Genomic DNA, 13,288 nt, shown 5'->3' on the forward strand with positions numbered 1-13,288 from the left:
TGAGCAACCTGATCCCAAAGATAGAAGACAGGGAGCAACCATTACTTAGAATTGGATTCCTCTATTTGAGCCCAAATTTTAGTTGGGCTGCTCCTATTGACCCCTTTGATCCAAGTGTTTGCAATGGGCTACACATAAAAAAGAAAAGAAAAAAAGAAACAGCTCCATGATTTACTACCCACGTCGCAGCTGTCACACCCCTCCAATCAACAGAAGTAGGCAGCTGTCGCAACCCTCCAATCAACAGAAACGATAATTTTCAAAAAGGAGTAACCGTCAGAGCAGAGAAGGCAGTTACTTTTCCCACACGCCTTAAAGCACAGCAGACACCCCACCTATCCACTACTCATCATAGCCCACGATCACCACTCCTTATCCACAAAGAGCATTTCAAACCCTCTCATCCCTTCCTTCATTTCCTTATAAGTTAACACAGGGACCATCATCCCCTTCTCACACTCTATTCCCCTTCAAACTACAAAGACCAAACCTTTACTCCTCACTCCATCAACCTGACTCAGAGCTTTACACTATGACGCGCCAGAAAACCATTATACCTGTTGCCGCCTCTTCTCGCAAGAGAACTCAAGGAGGGCAAAAGCTCAAAGCTATCCAAACGACAAATGACCGTACTATCATGCCGAAAAGGGGCATCGTTCTCAATAGCTCCAAGCATGGAGAGATCGAACGATGGCTGGAAGAGGACATAGCAACACTGGACTGGGAACTGTTCGTCGAACCTCCTACAAGAGCTCGCACTGAGTTTGTAACTGCATTTTTAGAGAAGGTGAGGAAGGAAGAGCTTCCCAAGCTCATTATTAGTGGAGTAGAGGTGGACTTCTCCCCTGAGGAGATTAATGGAGCATACAACACAGCTTCAGTCCCCACTGATCAGGACGAGTTTGAAAAATACTATGCTGGCCGAGGAGATGAAGCCATAACTGGGAAAGTGCTTCAGGAAATAGGCTCAGAAGGAGCAACTTGGGGAGCCAAGAAGTCTGTCCTTAGGAGGTACCTCAAGTTTGAAGCAAAGGTATGGATGCATTTTATAAACTCCTGTATGATTCCTGTGAGCAATGACTCCAGGGTAAACTGGGAAAGAGCAGTGCTGGTTTTCTGCATCTTGACTAGGAAAAAGTTCGATGTTGGAAGAATAGTATACAGACAATTGGTGGCGAATGCACCAAAGAACTCTCCATTCTTTTCCCCTGTCTTGTTACTGAGATGTGTAAAAGGGCTGGTCTGAAGCCCACTAGTTCGATTGAGGAAGAGACTATCCCATAAGGATCAGACATTGACCAGTCCACACAAAGAAGAATCAGGGAAAATGAAGGAATTGAGAGTGAGAAAGAGGAAGAAAAAGAAGAGAAGGGAGAAGAGGAAGAAGAAGAAAGAATGGAGGTTTCGGGCAGTGCGAAAAGTGAAGAACCCTGGAAGACTCAAAGAAGGGAGAAACTCCCCTTTAAGAGAGCTACTGCGAGCAAGGTAAGAAGACAGTTCTTGGTTGAAACAAATGACACGACTATGTGTCAAACTCTGTTCGGGCTCGGTACAGACCTTCTAGCAGTTCAGGTGCAGGCCATAGAAGATACACTTGGAAAAGAGCTACAAGCTTTGAAAGAAGCCCACTTGCACACTGAAGCAGAAAAGAGAAGCCTGCAGAGAGAACTGGCCCAGATAAAAAATGCTGAACCGCTACCGCAGAAAAGAAAGCTCAAGGAAGGGGAGGGATCTTCAAGCTTACAAAAGACGGTAAAGGATTTGGTAAAAGCAGTGGATTCGCTGAAAAAGAAGATGGAAGAAAGAGAACATGCCCATGAAGAAGACAAAACTGGCTGGAAGGAAGAAATCAATCTCCTAAAAGATGAGTTAATGAAGAACAAAGAAGAAGAAATTCAACTCTGGATGTACTTCAAGGATCGTGATCAAGTCTTCGCCAGTAACGGGCGAAAAATTCAAAGGACAGACACAATATCCACCATTTCCAAACATCTTGCCTCCAGAAGCAGTGACAAATGCTCCCCACAGAGGAGTATACCAAGGAGCTGGGGAGCAATAAGGGTCACTACGGTGACCCCAGGTTCATTCGTTCTCTATTCTTTTAACTCGATTAAATCTTTTTGAACGAATGCCTGAATGTTTGAAGTGGAATAAATTTGATCAAACTGCTCCTAGATAACAACCTCTGCGGTGTACCAGGGATTCGCCACCCTGATTTACTTGTTTTCTAAAAATGTTTTTTTTTTCTGTCAAGTTTGTTGTCCTGAGTATCCTGATTTACCCAATTGCTCTTGCTGTTTAGGTTTTTGCTCCTTGAGATGCTTTGAGGAATTCATAGTTTCTGACAAGCAACATAGAGTACCTATCTGATTTGGAGCAACACCAAGCACAAAAGCACCACTCAAGAATCTGATACTCTATCATTCAGTGGACTCATGAAGTTGCTAAAAGGAAGGGACTTCAGTTTATTTAAAGAACTTGCTCCACCCCTGGTTTAAAAAAAAAAAAAAAGGTCAGCTCCTCTGCTCCCAAATTGTGCCCAAAGGGCCCAAGTCATCAAAAGTTAGAAGCAAGAGCCACTCAAAGAGCACACTGTTGAAGGTCAGCCCTATGCAAAGACAAGGGTAGTTGACTTCCAGCCAAAAGACCTAAAAAAAAAAAAAGGAAGCTAAGAAGCAAGAGAAGAAATTAAGCAAAAAGCTCATTCCTGAAGTAACTCAGCGAGAAACTGACTGAAAGAGTGGAAGAGGTCACACACACACTGAATAAAGTTGATGAACCTTACAAGTCAGATGAGTGCTCCAATGAAGCAATGGAAGAAGTCATGTCTAACTTTTCATCAGTAGTCTCAAGGAGTATTAACCTAGCACAAGAAGGTTGTAAGTAGTGCGAGATTACTCGAGACGAGTAATGTTTAGTTTTGGGGTATTGATGATCCTCAAAAGTTGAGGTCCATTAAGTATATATCACTCCACAAAACCCCTGTTTTGGTCACATATCACTCGCTTTAACCTTCTTTTTCTATGAAGAGCAATTGTTTTGAAACATGGACCAGAGCAACACTTGAAATAAGAATTAGAGTAGGCCTGGAGCAAATTGACATTATCTTTTTCACATATGATTATTGGGTTGATTTGTTTTGATTAGGAAACGTGAGACCTAACAGAAGGGCCCACACATTAAGGAAAAGAAGGAAGAAAGTTGCGCAGGAGGGAGCATAAAAGCCTGCTACAGTACAAAAACAGTAAAAGGCAGCAATCAGGAGCCTCCACGTCAGCCACAGCAGAGAAGGTGGAGGTGTCTCTCTGATTTCGAAATTCTCACCCGAGAAAAAGCACCGAAAGCAAGGGGGACCACAGCCATGCAAAGCTGAGCTGGCAGAGAGAAGACTAGCTATTGGAGAGGATTTGAAGAAGGCACAACCCTTGATGAAAGGGACAATGAGGATCTGACAGAAGAACTCTATAAAAGGAAGAATCAACCTTCATGAAGAGGAGACACAATTAGAGGGCTGGCCATATTATTTTTCCTGATATTTTTTCTTTTGTAATGCTCGCTAGGAGCCAACTTTCTTTAAGTAGGTGAGGGTTCCATAGAAGTAATCCCTTTTGTCTTAGGATAACTTTGTAAGGAACACATATTTTATGAATGAATTTTGAGCTGTTCTTTGATTTAATATATTGATTCTGTGAAACCCTTTGGGCTGGCAACCTCATCCCGGGACCACTCGGTCGATGAAACACTGATAAGGGCGAGTGGAGCAATCTCAAGATCTTGGGGTAGTTCAGCCTGAAGAAAGGAGGGAGGAACACCTGGAATGAAGAGCACTACCATGTGAATCCAGGCTCTTTTGAGAAGGCAGCATGGTTTCCTTGCATTTAACTCTAAGTTCTACGGAGTAGTGTGGAGAGTAAGGCCTTGCTCTTTTACTTACTTGTGGCAAAACGACGAAGTGAGCAGAATTCATTTTTAAAATATGCTACCAAGCAGGGTTAACCAAAGGGATGAAAATATGGAACCCGAAACACCTACTTAACTCTTCCAAAACTCAATCTCACATCAAACTTTTGTTATAACCTTCTTCACGACAACCAAATTGTGCTTATCTGTTGCTGCTTTTATAATCACTTCACTAATTTCTTTTAAGTTACTTCAATTTGATGCCTTGATATTTGATGAATATGCTAAGTTATTCACTGCTCTCATCTAGTTTAGAATGGTTAACACTGTTTAACTAGCTGACTTGAGATTGCTCCTTGTGAAGCTTGGTTGAGAATAATTACTTTCCTTTCATTTTTCTAAGAATTAAGTTTCCCTGAACGATTCCTTCTTCACAACTGCTCCCTGAGGACGATAAATCTTGGGCTAACAACACCCTGTATTGCTTGACACGTACGCTTGCGTATAGTTGAAGAGGGTTGCTCTCCATCAGAGTAGATTGCTCCTGTTTGCAATCTCGATTATCACTCTGTATTATTGCTCCTTAAAAATATCCCTAAGCAGCTCTCGGTTCGACCAAGCAGGATTGAATTCCTTAAGAAGAGATCACTTAGTTTATTTTCGTAGTTTTTCTTTGTACAATTTTAACTTTAGTTAAGTGACAACACTTCTTCTTCTTTCTGTATCACCCACTTGAGACTCCTCACGAGCAACAACCATCTTCTCCACTTTTCATTTTGTTGTAATCAATTTATTTTCATTTAAATACAAGTGTTATTTCTCTCCTTTCCACTCGTTATCTCTAAACTGAAAATCTCGGGTCTATGGGACTTTAGTTTGGAATAATTATGTTTAAACTAGTAGCCACGGGCTAAACTATCTGTGGAACGGAAAAACTGCAAAGTTCTTAAAAAGTTATTTTCGAAGCTCTTGTATTATAGCTTTTGTGTTTCTCTGGTTAAGTGTACTATCTTCATTGTGTATCTTTGGAAATCAAACACATACTGAGAAAGGATCTTTCATAAGGAAAGGATTTCAGACAACTTAATCAGAAGGGGATGGCAGTACTGTGGAAACAGTAGTGCTGGTTGCCTTAGGAATAAGGGGCCACTTCGTTCATTTTAAGGTTCTGCACTAAGTACATGTTGGAGTCAAGGGAGCCATAGGAATATGGAAACTTGTGAGCCATCTAGTCCATAAGCTGAGGAATCAGAAGTTGGCAGAAAGAAAACTGGAACAAATACTTAAGTGTTGAGTCTTGAGTAAAGAAAATAATTATTTATGAATGGAGTAGTGGATCCGTTCCTTCTGTTATTATTGTTTTTAAACCATCCACCTTGTTGTCTCTTGATTATTTTTATTACTTTTTGTATTTTTCTTTATTTAATCTTGTATCTATAAACCTCTCATGAATATTGTTGTTCCTTCCCTAAACAAGAAGGTTGACATACATAACGAAGCGATGAACTGTTTGTTGTTTGATTGAACCTACTGTCCTTGAGTAACGTTGTCAAGACAGTAGGGAACGTTTGACCAAACAGGTCAATTACTAACTTTTCTTTTCAATTTTATTTTTATAAAATAGTATAAGACATTAATTAGAGTTATATCCTCGTGGAAACGATAATCTGGGCATAGTACTCCCATTTATTACTTGATGCGTGCACTTGCGCACTTGGGTTGAACTAAGAAAAAACACTTGTGTTCTTTCTTAGTAAACTGAGGAACGTTTTCACCATACTATATTTTCATCCAACAGCCTCTGAGCACCCAACAAGTTTTTGGCGCCGTTACCGGGGATAGATACACTAAAATTTTGTCCGTATTATTGTTTTAAAGTACATGCATACTCTGTATATTTCATTTCCATTTTTATTTGTCACATATTTTGTTGATTCATACTATCTGTTTTATGGTTTATGAGTGGAGAGTCTGAAACAGATTCTCCCCACTCCACTGAGATACCTGAGTTCTTCTTTCACCCTAAGCCAGAACGCACTTTACATAGAAGGAGAAGAAATCTCAGGGAAAATATTTTTGAAAACATGGCTGATCATAACAATGATGACATCCCTCCTGAACAGAATTTTAGAACCCTGGCTGCTCCTTTCAGGAACAGACAAGAAAGGGGAGTAGTCCTCTCTCCTGTAGCCCCTAATTTTGAATTGAAACCCATCATGTTCCACATGATAAGGGAAGCTGGAGTCTTTCATGGACTCCCTGCAGAAGATCGTTACACACACCTCACAAACTTTCAAGATATCTGTGATAATTTCAAAGCTGAGGGTCTGACAGAGGAAAGTATGACAATGAGGCTGTTTCCTCACGCCCTAGGCTCAAAAGCAAAAACATGGATGAAAACTCTCACCCCTGGATCCATACACTCTTGGGAGGAACTTTCTAACAAGGTCATAGAAAGGTTTCTCCCTATGTCTCGACAAGCTAATGTTAGGGCAGAACTCTCTAACTTTAGAATGTTTCATGGAGAATATCTTTATAAAGCTTGGGAGAGATACAAGGACATCATCAGAAAATGTCCAAACCATGGGGTAGAGAGTTGGGGAGTTTTACAGTCTTTCTATAAAGGCATTGACCATACTTCTCAATCACATTTAGACTTTGCTGCAGGAGGATATATTTTTATAGGTACCCTTGAATCCAGGTACGAAATCATTGAAGGCACTGCAGAAAGATGTCTCCAATGGCCACTGGAATGGATGAGCCCAGTAAGGAAGCCAGGCATGCTCGAAATAGACAAACAAACTGCCATGGAGTCCCAACTGGTCATATTAATGAATGAGGTGAAGAACCTGAAAGTTAATCAAGAACAACCAAGGATGGAAGTCTTACAACTAACAGCAACTGAGAGTGAACCATGTTCAGCCTGTGGTGACCTTCATGATTCAACAGACTGTCCATCTACTGCCTTGGTATGTTATGCAGAAAACTTCGGGAACTGAAACTTCACCCAGGCCAGAGACAATCAGAATGCAGTTAGCAACCACAATCAAAACCCTGGAGGAACCATAATGAAGGATCAGAACCATAATCCACAATGAAGACCATCCATGAACCAAAGGCCATACAACAATCAGCAGCAGCAGTATTAACAAGGCAGAAGCAGGTGGAACGGAGCCTATGAACCACATAGAAGAACCAATTATGCTCCATTCCAAATAGATGACCAACGCATCAACACCCTGGAAAGCTATGTCAAAGAATATGTCACCACGAACGATGCTGTGGTCAGAAACATTGAGTCCCACCTGGGACAGATAGCTGCTAGCCTTAACACCAGGACACCAGGACATTTACCAGAGGATACTGAAGTTCCCTCAATAACCTCCCCAGAAACCAGAGAGGTTAGTAACATGTCTATCTAAAGACATTAAACTAAGCGCTGACTGAGAGGCAACCCAGTGGATACCTTTGCCTTCTAACAAAGAGCAAAGTTTTGGGGTGGGCAACCTTAACCACACAGCTCCCAAAATGGAGGGAACGTCTGATGTTCAACTCCAAATCCAACTAAAATACGTTCCGTTCCAGGAACATAGTTTTGGGGTGGTTCAATAACCACACACTCCCATATTTGTTTTCATTTAATATATATATATATATATATATATATATATATATATAATTGTGATTATTTATAATTTTAATTGCACACACTTTCAGTTGCAATTTTTAAATAATTAGTATTTCTTTACCATGCAATTTCAATTTCGAGTTCTTTTATTAAGCAAGTTTACATTTTATTCGTTAGGAATTAGTTTATTATTATAGTATAGGTAAAAGACAAAGGGAACATTCCCTGGCTTAGGAGATAAGCGTGACGAAGACACCTGTCCATGCTGAGTCACTCACATATACGCAGCCGTTATCAAATCTGCACTTTTTGCAAATTTTGAAAACGTGCCCTGAAAAAGCAACTGTCTCCTCAGCCATTAATACAACTGCTCTTACCCTATTCCCCTCTCTCCCACGTTTCTAACCTAAAACCGTTCCACCTCCTTACCACCATCAGAAGCAGTTGAAAACCACTCACCCTGACATTTCGTTCCACAAATGTCCCCATTCCACCACCTCCTCAAATCCCTGTCTTTAACCTCCACATCCTGAAAAATTCATCATTTTCCCTCCTTTGCATGCTTATTTAAACTCATCTCCTTTCTTCTTCAATCTTTACCATTCTCTGCTAATCTCATAAACTTTTGTTCTTATTCTCATTCCCCTCTGCATTGTGCCCTGACCTTCTTTTTGTTCAACCATGACTAGACTCTCTGTAACCATTGTCCCTATGGCCAGCCATAACCAAGACCCAGAAATCATCGAAGATGTTGTAGCTCTCTATCTAGAGAGAAACATCTTCGTACAGGATAAAGCTCCTCTTCCATCATTCATGAAGAAAGCTTTAACCAAACTACGGTGGACTCTATTCGCCACCGATGTACGAGAACTCAACATTTCTTTGGTGACTGAGTTCCTGTACCACGCAAAGAGGCTGCCCGAAGGATACACCAATGATGAAGTAATGGTGAGATGGAAGAAAGTGTCATTCTCCCCCTCTGCCATCAAGGAAGTCCTTAACCTCCCAACTATCCCCAACTGCTCGTACCAAGGGTACATCGAAAGCAAGGAAGTCCCACAGTTCACACAAGAAGTAAGGAATCTGATCATCACTAGTAATCCTGTCTATTCAAAAGGAGCCCTCTGCAAAGGCAGTCTGAAAGACGAGGCCAGATTCTGGTCTCTTTTTGCTAACTCTAATCTGACTCCTTCCTCTCATGATGCCACAGTCAAATGGGCATTACAGATACAACTCTACTGCATCATGAAGAATATTCCCTTTGACGCAGTACCTCTCATATATAGCAGCCTGAAAAAGGAAATCAAAAAGACTACTGTCTGTCTTCCTTGCTTAATCACAAAACTCTGCTTGAGAGCCAAAGTCAAGACTTGTGAAGATGAAGACCTAGTGGTAGGGTCTGTCATCGATTTCAAAACATGGAATGGTCTGAGAACCACTGATGCAGGTGATATTGATGAAGAAGAGGGCCTTGAGGCCCCAGAGAAGACAACCACGAAGGCCACCCCTTCAAAATCATCAACTTCGGCCTACACTCAGGAAAGAAGAACCGTTCCACCTCCCATCAAGGTGAAGAAGGAAGCCCCTGCTGCTACTGAGCGCAAGCAGGGCAAAAAGAAGTCCCCTGCCAAAGCTCCCCCAAGAAAGGTGGAACGTTCTAGCCAGAGGCTGAAGAGAACCTTCAGCAGCACTAAAAGGCCAGAGGGAGCATCCTCTGAGAAACCTATCACCCTCTCTGACAAGGAAGGGGACAGTAAAGAAAATGAGCTTATCTCAAAAAGGATGAAGACTGGAGGAACGTCCAAACCAGCTGCTAGGGAAATGTCCCCAAGTAGCTCTGCTACTTCATCTTCTGACGTTTCGTCCCCTCCACCACCACCTGCTCATTCTTCACCACCACCAGTAATGCAACAACCCTCTCCTAGGCAACAAAAAGGAGAGGGAATAAAAGAAACAGATGCAAATCCTGCTGTAGAAGAACATATGGCTGAGCAAGAGGCTCATCCACAAAAGAACCTTGATAAAGGAAAAGGGATTCTGGTTGAATCCCCTAAAAAGTAAAAGCCAATTGTTCCCAGGCAACTTAGCCTGGGAGGACCCCTCTCGTGTCCTATCATCCGTCTCGATACTTCTGGGGACGAAGCTATTGTTAGGGCTCTAGCAGAAGAAGAGGGCTTGGAAGTCCCTCTACCGATGGAGGAACAAACAACAATTGCCCCATCTTCCTCAAAAATACAGGAGGTTGCTGTCAGGCAAGCACCTGAATGACCTCCAGCTTCGGGCAACATCAACCAGAAGAAGAAAAAGCCATCCTCCCCCATTCTAGAAATCCCCTTAGCAGCAAGGAGAAAATCTCAGATAGGGATTGTTCAGCTGTTTGAAATGTTGGGGAGGAAGATGGAGAAGTTGCTCCCTGAGACTCCATCCGTTCCTCAGATCAACATGACTGACACCACTGAAGAGCTGAAGGCTCTTAGGAACGGAATGGATCAACTCTCTTCTGCTGTCAACAAATTCCAGGAACAGCAGAGAACAGAAAGAGAGCAGCTCCTTAACACCATAAGAGACAGCATCAGCAGCATCAGGACTGCACCATCTACACCAACCTTGCAGGCTGTCAGGGACGAAATCAAGAAAGCATCTGAATCCCTGCAACTTGCTTACTCCCTTCACAACACTAGAGCTGAGCTACAGGTAAAGAAACTCTTCCTCAAGAACACAGAGGAATGAACAGAAACCAAAGAAGCTCTCAAAGTTTTTGGTACATATTTAGAGGGGAAAATCACTCAGCTGGAACACAGAATGCTGGATGTGGAGGGACAGCTGGTGCACATCCACAATGGTAGGATAATGATGAGATCTACCATTGAGCACCTCACTGCTGTGATCAGCGATCTACTGAAGGATGCTGAGAAGTGGCTTAAATGCAGATTGTGATAAGTTGTTGTTGTGATTTATAATTTTGTTTGGATGTTGAAATTGTGATTCTTGTTTTAACAACATAATTTGAGTTTTTTGTGAAGTTGATTCTTGGTTTTGCTTGAAAGTTAAAATTAATAGGCTAACGTACTATGCTATTGGGCCGGGTCAAATTGGATTTTTTTATCATAGGCTTGGGCTTGTCGGGACAAGGCTCAACTCAGCTCAGCCCACTTTCACCCTTAGTCATGAGTTCGATCCTCACTTTCCCCCATTCAGTTAATAAATAATTAAGTGTTGTGAAATTTTTTAACACAAGTAGTTTGGACCTGATGCATTATCTACCCTTCAAGCCCAATGGGCTCTTGTTTGAGTGGACGTGTTAGACAAGTAAAAAAACCATTAATGTAGCATCACACAAAAGCTTAAATTTTTGGGTTGAATTGGTTCTTTACATGAATTTCATAGGACAGGTAGGTAGGCGTGTGCATTGTCCATCCTTCAAGTCTAGTGGACTTTCGTGCGAGGGGGCGTGTTAGAAAAATATAAAATCATTAATGTATCTTCACCCAATAGCTTAAGCTTTTGGGTTGAATTAGTTTTTTACATAGTATCACTGTCCCATTCTCTTAATAAAAATATTTAATTACTGTGAAATTTCTTAGCACAGGTAAGCTGGGCTTTATGCATCATAAACCCTCATTTAACATCTTATCCTTTTGGGTTGAATTGATTGTATAAATCTTATATCCCATATGAACAAAAACAAAGACGCTGATCATCATTACAAAACCATTTTGATATATACAATACCAATGGCATATCTTAACTCTGGCATTTGATATCTATTGTTGAGCAATGGTTCACAATAATGATGGCATTTGTGTTTCTATGTACACGTCCTTTGAAACGAGATTAGGCAAAAGCAGGAACGTGGCAATTAAATCCTACAACTCTAACCGTAGCTGATTTAATTCCAAACTTCATTCTAACACACCCTCCTTTCCTTAATGGGGAAGATGGAGATAATAAACATGATGTTGATGATGCTGAAGAAGATGGAGAGGATAAACCTGGTGATGATGAAATTGAAGGTGTTGATTGAGGAGTGTCCTTTTCATATCCAAATTGGGCATCTTGGATAAAAGGGTTGTCTGCTCTAACAGGAGGAGAACCAAGAAAATAAGGAGGTGATGATGAGGCTTCATTATTTGCATGTTGTTCTTCGTCATATCTCTCCTTGGAAATGATGTCTAGAAGTTCTGCCCCTGCTTTTGAATCAGGCCCTTCACCTTCTTGGCAAAATGTCAATCTTAATGGCCTTGTGGGCATGTTAGGAACAACCCCAAAACGCCTTGGCTTAGGACAAATTACAGTGCCCTTTTGATCAGAAATTGTAGCATGGCCTCTCATATCTTCAAGCGTTACCAAATCATTCTGCTGAAGATAATAATGATTCATCTTTGAACCAAGTTGGATTCCACAGCAGATGTAACCCTTTGAATAAGCATTAAAACTTTCTTTTCTGGGTCATGCAATGCTTGAGATAGAAATCAACAAATCCATGACTTATAGTTTAAAAATTTCCATTATGATTTGAGCTTAAAAGGGTGTACAGTTGGTATTCTGTTTGATAAGGCTTATAACTCAGAACAATGAAAATTTTGAGTAAATTTGATTAACGGAACACATAATAAGTAGATTTTGTATGGTCTTGGCTAGGAGATATAGCTGTAATTTCAAAGTTTAAGGCAATTTTTGTTAGCCAAAATTAGAAGCTCACTGGTGGCTATTAGAAAATGGTCCAGCTCTGAAGGACATTTATGGAAGGAAGATTTACTAAGAGCATTTTTCTTATGTGCCCAAGTGTCTATGATAGGCATAGATACATTGACGAGGATCCTACGAATGGATATACGAGCTTACGTACTCTGATTGTGTGTAATGTGATGTAATAGTTATTTACTTGGTGTAATTAAATACATTAAGTTGTAGCATGAAAAGTTAACACGAATTAAAGCGGGAAATAGATTTATCTCTACGATTTTACTTATTTCTTGTTTGTTATATGAAATTTATTGTTATACATCATGAGCATTGACAACAGATATGCGTCTTACTGTTGGGTTTACTATGCTCTTTTCACTTAAGCTCAATAGCTTCAGTGAGAGTGAGCCCAAAAGACTAATTTCAACCCATGAAGCTTAGGGTTAGTATTGGATTGGGTAGAGTATATAAACTATCTTTTCTCTCTAGTGCCTCCAAGGGTTACAAACATCAGAAACAGACCAAAGAGGCATATGTTCATCATCTGAACGGTTGCCCACACGACTCCCTGATCCCCTTGAGTCATAGCCTGGAAGATCAACCATAGAGCGGAATTGCGACCGTCCGTGGTGCGTTGCTGCAGATCGTGAGGCTTGAGAAGGAGAACTGAACGTGAGAATTTGTCACGCTCGTTGCTTCATTCCAGGTAATCAAAGCGGTGTTCTTCATTCCTCATCGCATCGGTACGATGCGCTTCCGCGTTTCTGATGATATACCTTCACTTACATGGGGTGAGTAATTTGTTAAACTAAAAAAAAATGTATTATTACTTACAAAAGTAGTAGTAATAATGATAATAATAATAATGTATTAAACATAAAAATTGGCTAAACTTAGAATTATTGGTAAGAGTTTAGGGGAAGATTATACTTACTAACATTTTAATCTTATTACTCTTATTACCTATTTGGTTACCGTTGGATCAATTTGAAATTAACGGCAATTAATTTTTCTTCTTTTTCAACCGTTGATTTCAAATAAATGTGACGGTAACCAAATAGGTAGTAAGAGTAG

The 13,288-nt window shown here is 40.8% G+C and overlaps 1 protein-coding gene across 1 annotated transcript; it reads right to left on the minus strand.

The window, feature by feature from the left end:
- Positions 1-11,362: 11,362 nt before the first annotated feature.
- On the minus strand, positions 11,363-11,908 carry LOC133304223 (uncharacterized). The gene has a single exon (XM_061504237.1). The coding sequence runs from the start codon at positions 11,906-11,908 to the stop codon at positions 11,363-11,365; it is 546 nt and encodes a 181-aa protein (XP_061360221.1).
- Positions 11,909-13,288: the final 1,380 nt, after the last annotated feature.

This window comes from Gastrolobium bilobum, unplaced genomic scaffold (assembly GCF_033153095.1).
Source record: "Gastrolobium bilobum isolate Gb01-03AN ecotype WA unplaced genomic scaffold, APGP_CSIRO_Gbil_v1 utg5280, whole genome shotgun sequence".
Classification (NCBI taxonomy): Eukaryota; Viridiplantae; Streptophyta; class Magnoliopsida; order Fabales; family Fabaceae; genus Gastrolobium; species Gastrolobium bilobum.